This window comes from Hordeum vulgare, chromosome 6H (assembly GCF_904849725.1).
Source record: "Hordeum vulgare subsp. vulgare chromosome 6H, MorexV3_pseudomolecules_assembly, whole genome shotgun sequence".
Classification (NCBI taxonomy): Eukaryota; Viridiplantae; Streptophyta; class Magnoliopsida; order Poales; family Poaceae; genus Hordeum; species Hordeum vulgare.
Window position 1 is genome coordinate 403,546,917 of NC_058523.1, and position 10,784 is coordinate 403,557,700.

A 10,784-nucleotide genomic window follows, 5' to 3' on the forward strand; every position below is an offset into this window, starting at 1 on the left:
CAAAGTGAGAGCTGAAAGCAAAAAGTAAACAAAGTAAAGTAAAAGTAAAAGCGGAGACGGTAGTTGTGAATAGACCCGGGGGCCATAGTGTTCACTAGTGGCTTCTCTCATGAAAGCAAGTAGACTATGGGTGAACGAATTACTGTCGAGCAATTGATAGAACCGCGCAAAGTCATGACGTTATCTATGGCAATGATCATATCTATAGGCATCACGTCCAAAACAAGCAGACCGATTCTTTCTGCATCTACTAGTATTACTCCACACGTCAATCGCTATCCTGCATGCATCTAGTGTATTGAGTTCATAAGAACAGAGTAACGCCTTAAGCAAGATGACATGATGTAGATGGACAATCTCAAATCTATGATGAAAGCCCATCTTGTTACCCTTGATGGCAACAACACGATGCATGCCTTGCCGCCCCTTCTGTCACTGGGAAAGGTCACCGCACGGTATGAACCCAAAACCAAGCACTTCTCCCATTGCAAGAATCATAGATCTAGTTGGACAAACAAAACCCAAGATTCGGAGAGACTTACAAGGATATCAAATCATGCATATAAGAAATCAGCAAAGACTCAAATATAATTCATAGATAATCTGATCACAAATCCACAATTCATCGGATCTCGACAAACACACTGCCAAAGAGGATTACATCGGATAGATCTCCATGAAGATCATGGAGAATTTGTATTGAAGATCCAAGAGAGAGAAGAAGCCATCTAGCTACTAACTACGGACCTGTAGGTCTGAAGTAGACTACTCACGAGTCATTGGAGAGGCAATGATGTTGATGTAGAAGCCCTCCAGCTCCAAAGTCCCCTCCGACAGGGCACCGGGAAGGGTCTCCAGATGAGATCTCGCGGAAACGGAAGCTTGCGGCGGCGGAAAAGTGGTTTCATGGACGCCCTTATTTTTTCTGGGATTTTAGGGAATATATAGGCGAAAGAGCTAGGGCAGGGGAGCTCCAGGGAGGCCACAAGCCTGGTAGCCACGGCCCCCTGGCCGCGGCTACAGGGCTTGTGGGCTCCCTGTGGGCCTCCTGCCTTGGCCCTCAAGTCCCCCGATCTTCTTCTGTTCTGGAAAAATTCATTTCGGAGATTTTATTCTGTTTGGACTCTATTCTAAAATCAGATCTAAAAAGAGTCAAAAACACACAAAAAACAGGAACCGGCACTTGGCACTGAATTAATAAGTTAGTCCCAAAAAAGATATAAAAGGTATATAAAACATCCAAAGTTGACAAGATAACAACATGAAACCATCAAAAATTATAGATACGTTTGAGACGTATCAGGGCCCCTCTATGAAGTAACCTATCCTCTCTATATAACGGAGCCCCGGGTCCTCTTCCCTTATCACAACGGCAGGAAGGGATCCCACAACAACCAATTTTGAAGGGGAACAGGGGAACGTGCTTCCCATGTCGAAAAGTGGTCTTCGCCTGCAAAGTGGCTATCAACGCAGCCGGGACGGGTCCAGGGATGACGTCTGTCCTGCTGGCGGGCGGTGGCGGCCTTGTTGCACCAGAATGGAAACCTTTGGAAGATGCCTTGGGAACCCGCGTACGTCCTTCCCTCCTTTGCACGAAAGGGGAAACTGCACCATCCTGCAATTCGCACCTCGCCCGTCCTTTCCCCGTGTTACCCTTGACTCCTGAGGCCGGGTCTTGCCTCGGAATCTCCGCCGCTCCAGAGAGGTCCCGAGGAGCCCCCTGCGGGTCTTAATGCTGCTCCTCCTCGCGAGGGTCTTGCCCTAAGAGGTGTCGTGCCCGATCGTGTTTGCGTGATGAAGTGGGCCATCCCTGGGCCACATGCAGGCAGGTGTGGGTACCCCCATTCCTAGAACGCCGACATGCGCTGCGCCACACATGGCGCCCTCCCTGTGTGCACCAAAGAGCCCGAGGCGGCTCGCGCATCGGCCGACTACGACCCAGGCCGGCGCCAGTGAATCAGCAATCCGGCTGCAACCCCGTGCTACGCAAGAAACGAAGATTAAGTTGGCGAGGTCCGCAGCTCCAGGCCGGCGGGCCTCCCCTGCTTTGGCGACTAATGATAGGGGGATAATCCCGGGGTAGGAACAATGCAAGGACTCCTCTAGCGCCCTTTGAAAAAGATAAGCAAGGCAGCCGGTTCCCCCGTAGGCCGGCTACGCCAAACCGGCTACCCCTAGCCGGCTACGCTTGGCCGGCTATGTTGGTCTCGCTGGACTGCGCCGTGCTAGCCAGCGGGTCAGCCCAGTCACACCGCCCTGACAAACCACATTAGGGCCATCATCACCAAAGGTACGACTACAGTGTTGCAGGTACCATTGACCAGACAGAAGCGAGTCTACGGTGGAGGGGATGTGCCACTGATCATTGCCGATTGCGACCAGCCGAGATGGCACAATGATGAGCACGACCCCGTCCACTCCATTACCTGACCCAACATGGGCAACAATGCAGCCGACTGTATGATGACCGAAGCCGGCTACGCAAGGCGACACGCATAACGTGGCGCACACCACTGCATGGCGAGCACGCACCAATGGTGATGTCCGGCCAGCGGGCCCTAGCGCCACGCGGGACACAGGAGCCGACGGGCCGCCACTTGAGACAAGACTTCTCTAGCCGGTGGGACCCCTGGCCGGCTCCATAGGCTGCCAACCGGGTCCCACCCAGTACCTTCTATTCCTATTGTAAGCCAGGGGGTTGGCCTATAAAACTCCCTGGCACCCCCCATGCAGGGGTCGGCCAATCACACTCACACACACATACGAGGGGAAAAGAGAGCTCCCGGCTCCTTCTTCTTCCTCTACAATACAAGTCTCGGAGCATATGGTATCCCCAGCCGGATCATCAACCGACTCAAGTAGGACTAGGGGTGTTACCTCCCACGGAAGGCCCCGAACCTAGGCACTTAGGTGTCTTGCACCGCTCGTTCCCAATTCCGTTTCCGGAGCCCGACAACGTCCTTTCGATCGTAGCCACATATGATTATCAACCCGATGGCATCTGTCATGAGAAAACGACGACACCAAGAAAGGTATATATGGTTTACTATGGTGGGAAAGACAAAAACTGGTGCATAAGGAGAAAACTCAGAATGCTCATATGGTTTCTAAGGGAATTTTAGCCCTTATAACAAATTTGGCAGTGCATCATCCCTAAAGGCCTCAATGAGAAGGGAGGGATGGTCTTCTCCCACCAGGGGATTTGTGAAACTTAATGTGGATGCTTCTTTTGACCATAATCTGCTACGGGCATGATGGGGCGGTCCTTAGAGATGATAAATTAAGATTTATTGCAGGAGGAAATAGCAAGATTGACTATTGTGCAGATGTATTGATGGCTGAAGCACTGACGCTCAAATTTGGCCTAACACTGGTGCAAAGGGCGGGTTGCAATCACCTCATTATTAGCTCGGACAATATGGAGGTCATTGAGACAATGAAGGATGGAGGACAATCTGCGGGTGCGGCGGTGGCAATATTCGATGATTGTTTCCATTATGCGTGTGATTTTGTAGTTACTAGAACCGAACATTGTAATAGAGAAGCAAATAAAGTTGCTCATGAGCTCTCTAGACAAGCAAGATTTTCTTAGATTTCTCAATGGTTTGAAGAACCATTAGATGAAATTGTAATGTTACTCATAAACGATGTTTTGGTTGATTCTAATGAATAAAGCTCATGTTTACTTCAAAGAAAGATATATATGGTGTACTAGAATAATCGTATACTACAAATCAATATGCGGTGGTAAACAAAGAGGACTAGCAATAGAATACATGTGCGTTGCTATGGGCTACAATGCATGCAAATAAATCAGATAGATGACTAAGTTAGTTTTTAAGCTTGAAACTCATTTTTTTCTCATACATTCGGACATGTTTCGACATTAGAGGTGCGCCCAATAGGCTTCCAAAAATCAGTTGTGTGGATAGTCCGAGCTCCGCCAAATCCAGTCCATATGTGGAGGGAAATATGGTTGTCCAAACTATCCACAATCTTATCTCCAACGTGTGATCCCAACACAAAAATCCACCCCACGACACACCCTTCTCTTTTTCTATCGGACCCTCACCTTCCCGCTTAGTTTTTCATTAGATCCCTCTCCTTTAAAACACAATGACGCCCACCCCACCTTCACCATGGAGTCTTCTCACCTTCACACTATAATTCCCCAAGAACCGTCAAGGAGGAGTCCCCGACCAACAACCCGCTCTCCATCTTGACACCCCCATGCCCACGCTCATGTCAATCCACCATTGCCATCAAGGGCGAGGAGGAGTGCAACACTCGTGACGCCCCTGAGCAAAGAAGGCTGATCCGATCCCATAAGCCATTACCACGTTGTAACATATATTCCCCGTGTTCCTAAATATAAGTCTTTTTAAAGATTCCATTATGGAGTACATACACATGTATATACACATATTTTAGAGTGTAAATTCACTCATTTTGCTTTGTATATAGTCTGTCCAACGTAGTAAATCTTAAAAAAGACTTATATTTAGAAACATACTTACATTTAATAGGAAAAAGGAATTAAAACTTGATTGTTGAGGCAAAAAGCACATGCTCATATTATAGCCTTGCCCACACATACATGGCCAGACCATATATATTTTCATTCACAAAAAGAAAAGACCACATATAATTTAATATTAGCAAACTGATTGGTGTTGCCTCTTTACTAAAACTACAATTCATATGGTTGGTATTTCATAACGACCTTTTATTCATATTTATCTCTACATCAATATTCCAAAGTACCAACCTTTATATGTTGGAGCTCACAATACACCATGACATCATAATGGCGACATGCACCCGTTGGTACAAGTGTACATTACTCACACATTATCTGTCCAAAGCAACCCCGACACACGAATCGTCAAGATTGCTATAGACTTTTGATGGCATGCCCGCCGGCAATGCATTATTGGTTTGCACACATATTGTGTGTCGGTATAAGTTCTTTGTTGTTACATTACTTGTCGTTGTTTCTTCGCGAAAGAAAAAGTGTCGATGAAAGTTTGGACCTATCCCACTTATTTCGAGCCACGTGGGACTGCTTGCGCGCGAGAGACACAAAAACTCTAAATTTTGGCCCATGTTATCTCTTTCTCCACCTAACCGCCACCCCCATCTTATCTCCTTTCTCTTTCTCCCACACCACACACATTCCCACCACCGTCGCCTCCTGACCTGTCAGGCGATTTGCTTGGCACCGCCGCTTCTCCCTCCACTGATGACACCTCCCAATGACTCCTAGCATGTGGTGCTTACCCACGATCCAAGCCCAAGGGCCGCATAAAGATAAGACAAGATAAGAGGGAGGGAGATGCACCTCGAGGAGAGCAGGTCAGGTGACAGCCATGGCGCGCCCATATCCACCAGTGTCGTCGTCGTCAAGCTCCTCTTATCCCATTGCCTGAACCACCCCTGTCTCCATCTCCACAACTGCACACCGGATGTTCCTTCCATGGAAGGTCCCCTTCGCCCCTCTATTCCCCTGAACTGTTGGTTAGTTTTGATTCAACCACTCTCCTCCCCGATGTGTTATTCTCATGCACGCAGGTGATGTATGTGCTTGCTTCTTCCCTTCCCGGGACGCCATTACTCCAACGCCATGGAAAAATGTAAGATTTTATCATCTATACCCTTTAATGTGTCTCCTTCATCTGGCCTAAATTTGCTTACTGCACCAAAGTTGCCGCCGAGATTCTTATTATCTTGTTGCGACTTTGAATTGTGAAAAGATCTAGAAACTGATGGTTGCTTGGATTTTATTTTGTTGCTGCCCTATATTTAACTCATTACATAATTTTCTTGGTATGCATCTTCTTTTCAACAATTGTCTCTTAAACGTCATGTTCAACAATATGTGTTATTCACATCAGAAAATATGGCGAGAACAATAGGGTGAAGCAAGCTCATCCAATGATGAACAATAGCGGCTCTCAAATATTGTTAAATGCGAGAGGAAGGTGAGAGGTCATAACTAAAAAGGATTTTTTTTGTTGGAAGGGAATTGCTTGTTCAGTGATGTGTGTGGTATGATGTTTGGTTCAAAAATATAAAGGGCTAGAATGAGAAGAACAGTCATCTGTGTGAAGTACTCCCTCCGTAAACTAATATAAGATTGTTTAGATCAGCATGAACTAAAGTCTATTGTTTCTCTTGTGGGTAGCCTTTGCATTTTTATTGTCATGTTTCATGCATCATAGCTTGTGTATGTAAGCATATAACTATACACATATACACTAGTTTGTAATGTCACTATAAATAGATGATTCATAAAACTACCAGAGAGCTTGCATCAGACCATCAAATTGTAAGGAGGATAATCTACTACTTTAGCCATTTACATGATAGCTTGCTTCTATGTGTAGTGTGTAATATGAAGAAACCACGTGTAGTTTGATTGAGTGTCATTCTTCACCATTTGATGATTTGTAACCACATTGCACTATGCAGGTTTCAGGGGCTGAAAAGGCCAAGGGAAAACATTCTGGATTAAACCTATATTCAAAGCAATGGGTATTGAGCAATATTCAAAGCAATGGGTATTAAATGCAATGGGTATTAAACCTATATTCATTAGAAATGGGTATTAAAAGCAATGGGTATTAAACCTATATTCAAAGAAATGTTTGCTGGATAACTCGAATTTAAAAGAGAAGGTCAAGAAACACGAGAGCTATTTAATGTTTTATACTTGTTGTTTACTTTGCCGTTTGTTTATGTTTCTAGATTACTGTCAAGGTGTAGCTTATTTAGTTCATATAAACCATTCCAGACCCTTATACAGTTGTTTTAGGTCTAATATTTCAAAACATTTCTAAGCCATTAAAGTTATCATTGATTTACACGGCACAAAACATATGAAAATTATCTTTCATTTCCCAGAAGTTTGGCCTCAAGCCTACGACTAATTGATGGATAAGCACCGCTAGTGTTCAGACTAAAAACAAAGATCAGTGCTAGATCCATGCTATAGCAATCTAACTAAGCAAGTTTCACAAGGACGTGTTGGTTCTGAACCATGATAGTTCAGAGTTATTTGTTTAGTTAAAACTCTAGATAACCTTGAACGATGTAGATGGTTTCCATTATAATTCTACATACTTTCCCCTGTTGTATTCCTCACCCTTGTTTAACACTACTTTATTTTTTATGAACATATGGAAACACTAATGTAACATGTAAACTCTCATGAATTTGTACGTGCTTGTTTGTAAGAACTTGAATGTTGGGTTGATGCTTTATTTTCTACAAAGTTGGGTTGTATATTCAGGGCTGCTTCTTGATAACTGTGCATGTAACTAGGTTTTTTCCGGATTTAAATAAGTTTGTTTTGAGCTTTGACCTATATGCTTCCAAATTAAATTTTAAAAATTAGAGAGAAATAAAAATAACTAGGACGGATGCATTGATTTTATTAGAGAGGTTGTGAAATCAAGTATTTATTTACTTCTTATTTGAGCAAGCCAGTAGTTTGTGTACATCTTCTATTTTTAGATCTTTGGACTCAAGAGTAGACTTAGAAGTTTGAAAAAATGTTACTATGATAATATTGTTGAAACACATGACTGATTTTGTAGGGTCAAATGGAAAAAAGTAGCAAGTCGGAGATGTTATGGCTTTTGTACATGCCATGCATGGCGACCTATTTTCTTCATATGGAAGTTGGTGTTGTTTCCGTGATCAAAGACTTGGTCTGTTTCATAGGGTTTGTATAGTGACTGAACACTTAGTCTCTTATGAACTTAGCCCATATTTTTTAACAAGCTACCACTTGTATATTAACATATGTATTTCCTTAGTGGTTGTAGCTAACTTGAGTGAAGTAAACTAATGAATCTTCTATATGTTGAATACAAGTGCGCAATTGTATCTTAGTGGTTGTATTCATCAATGGTGTCTTGTGATGAATACAAGAGCACAATTGTTTGTATATGTATTGTATAGTGAACATGAATTGAATATTGTGGATGTCATTTCATTCGAAATATGGTGGCTTTGCGTTGTGCTGAAATGTAGCACCCTAGCAGCAAATGTGTTGGGATAAGTATTGGATGTCACACCATGTGTCAGCATAGCGCACTAACAGACAAACTATCGGTGTAGCAATGGACGTCGCACAATTCGTCCACGTAGCACACTGTCAGATGTTCTATTGGCATAGAATAGTTTATCGCTGTAATAATGTTTGTCGCCATAGATCTCACCAACGTCGTCACACTATGTGTCGGCAAAGACCTTTCCCCGTAGGACTATAGGCGACAACTCCTTTTTGTCGACATAGATCTTTACCGACACTAAATGTGTCGCCTTAGGTGACCTATATATGCTAACAGATTGTTCGATGCTGCATTGAGTGTCATGGTGTAGTATCATGCAACACTGTTCATAGTATATGCATTCCCCTTTCTAGTACAAATCATGAGATGGGTTCATAGTTGTGTTGTACAAGAGAATTATGTTTAAAAAAATGACGATCACTTGTTCAAATCCACACTAAGAAGGAAAAGTATCATTATTCAATACACAATAAGAAGAGAACATGTGAGACATTACCAGTCTTTTCCTTCTTGGTGTGGATTTGAAGAATTCAGTTTCATAGAAGAAAAGGATGATCGCTTGCACTGGAAGTTACGAAGAGCTAGGAGGAAAACATTCTCTTATCATTGTTCCTAGTTCATGAAGGTCTTCTCCTTGTAGCCGGTTATGAGTTTGTATTTGCAGGTTGCAGCAACTCATCATCAGGTTTGTATGGGCAACCTGAAACCGGTTATAGCTCCAAATATGAGCATATGTAGAGAACAATAGATGATCCCAAATCCAACAATTAAAGCAGTACACGGTTGGGTGTTCTATGAAGCCATTCCTTCGTGCCAAAAACACAAAAGTGCAGTTAGCCAGAAACCCCCAAAACAAAAAAAATATCACAAGGTAGGGGAAGCTCAGGGTGAAGTTTAGTTCCTTGCCTCACGGATGTACTGCTTGAATATAACCTAAGAAAATGCATATTCTTCAAGTACATCATGGCTAGAGGAGGCATGAGGTTTGAGTGGTTCCGTTTATCCCAAATGCATGGGAAAAAATCAAAGACGAATCCACTCTAGAGTTGTGACGAGGAAGCTATATTGATCATGTTAGAACATTTTTAAACTCTGTTAACAAGCTGGATTTATCTTCAGTTTTATCCATGTGTATAGGCATGCTCTTTAGTTTTATCCAATTAATAAACCATGACAAAGTTAGGTATGTGACAAGTGAATCAATATATCATCTATGCCAAAAGATCTATATAGCACACGTGGATCAATATATCATGCATCTATGCAAAATCTGAAGCAACACATAACTAAAAAAAATGAAGCATCACATCACTAAAAAAATACTTTGAATAAAACAATGCAAAGATGGAAGACCTCCGGCAAGGCGGCTATGATATTGAAGGTGCTTGGTGAAAGGACGTGGATGTCACCTAGAGGGGGGGGGGTGAATAGGTGCTTTAAAATAATGACGGTTTAGGCTTGAACAAATGCGGAATAAAAGTAATGTTTATGTAACATCCCAAAATTATAAATTTTGGAATGTTAATATAATTATTAGATTGATTGTTTGTTTGTTTGAGTGATTGAAACTCGATTGGAATTTGAAACTTCTCAAAAAAAATGAGAGGGAATAAAATGACTTTCCCAAAATTTTCTATTTTGAATCCCTTTTCAATTTTGAGTTTGAATATTTTCAAAACCCTTTGATTAAAAAAAATCAAACGAGAGGAGGAAAATGACACTCCAAAAATCAGAGACTATGTCTTGATTCAAATTTTAAGTATTTGAAATTTATTTGAAATTCAAATTCCTTTTCATTTTAAAGTTATTGCAAAAAAATAATTTTTTAAAAAAGTATTTTTTTGGTTTTGAAAATATGTTCATGTTTTAGAAAATTTTATTCTGAAAATTTTGATATATAATATGCCTATATAAAATGTTCTCTTTTATTCGTTTATACGTTTTTGTTCTCTGTTTAAAAAAATATTGTTCGTTCGCAAAAAAAAACAAAGGCCGCGCCTGGCCGTACTACTCATGGTGGCCGGCCGATTCCTTTGGCCCATGAGACACCTTCGTCCCTCTTTTTTTCTATTTTCCTTAGAGTACGTATATGTTTAGTCCCACATTGCCTATCTATGGACCATTAGACCTCCCTTCCACCTATAAATATAGACCCATAGGAGCATCCAAAAAATCATCTATTTCGGGTTAAATCAATCTTTTGGTTTAACTAGATTTATTAAATAAAAATATTTTTTCCTTCTCTTCAGCGGGATTTCTGGAAGTCGTCTCATCATTGGAATTAATTCTTACTCTGCATTCTAAAGGTATTTCTCTTCGTATCTTTTTTATACTCCCGTAGTTTATTATTTCTAGACTAGTATTCCTACACTAGTATACGGTAGAGTAATTAGATATATTATTTAGTCTTCGTATTTACACATTAGTACTACAATTCCTTTAGACGTAGCACTTTTATTCTGTAAAACAGCTTGGCCCTGATTTTTCAAATAGCCATAACTTTTTACTCGTTTATCCGAATTAGATGAAACCAACGCCTAGAGTTTCGTCTTGATCCCACCTATCCTGTGAACCTATCATATCAACTTTTTGAAATTTTCAAATTTCGAAATTTGTTCATATTCATATTCAAACTTCTTTTGATCATATCTTTTTATCCGTAGCTCCGTTTTAGATGAATTCAATTGCGTCGGATTCGTATCAAAG

The 10,784-nt window shown here is 41.7% G+C and overlaps 1 protein-coding gene across 5 annotated transcripts; it reads left to right on the forward strand.

Moving 5' to 3' along the window:
* The first annotated feature begins 5,143 nt into the window (after positions 1-5,143).
* Positions 5,144-8,006, forward strand: LOC123402966. 5 transcript variants are annotated; one of them, XR_006611378.1, is made up of 4 exons: positions 5,144-5,483; positions 5,572-5,633; positions 5,895-5,981; positions 6,472-6,671. XR_006611378.1 is itself a non-coding variant. In XM_045096939.1 (4 exons), exons 1-4 carry the CDS (start codon positions 5,336-5,338, stop codon positions 7,734-7,736), a joined length of 411 nt encoding a protein of 136 aa, XP_044952874.1. In that variant the 5' UTR covers positions 5,150-5,335; the 3' UTR covers positions 7,737-8,006. The 5 variants fall into 5 exon arrangements, 2 of the variants coding, with proteins under 2 accessions (XP_044952874.1, XP_044952875.1); XR_006611377.1 differs by adding an exon at positions 7,599-8,006 and having other exon boundaries at positions 5,145-5,633; positions 6,472-6,534; XM_045096939.1 differs by lacking the exon at positions 5,895-5,981 and adding an exon at positions 7,599-8,006 and having other exon boundaries at positions 5,150-5,483; positions 6,472-6,534.
* The last annotated feature ends 2,778 nt before the right edge of the window (positions 8,007-10,784 follow it).

Coding starts and splice junctions, on each gene's coding strand:
- LOC123402966 (XM_045096939.1), top strand. CDS start 5,336: ATGCACCTCGAGGAGAGCAGGTCAGGTGACAGCCATGGCGCGCCCATA. Junction 5,634..6,471: donor CTCCAACGCCATGGAAAAAT/GTAAGATTTTAT, acceptor TGCACTATGCAG/GTTTCAGGGGCTGAAAAGGC. Junction 6,535..7,598: donor ACCTATATTCAAAGCAATGG/GTATTGAGCAAT, acceptor CTGATTTTGTAG/GGTCAAATGGAAAAAAGTAG.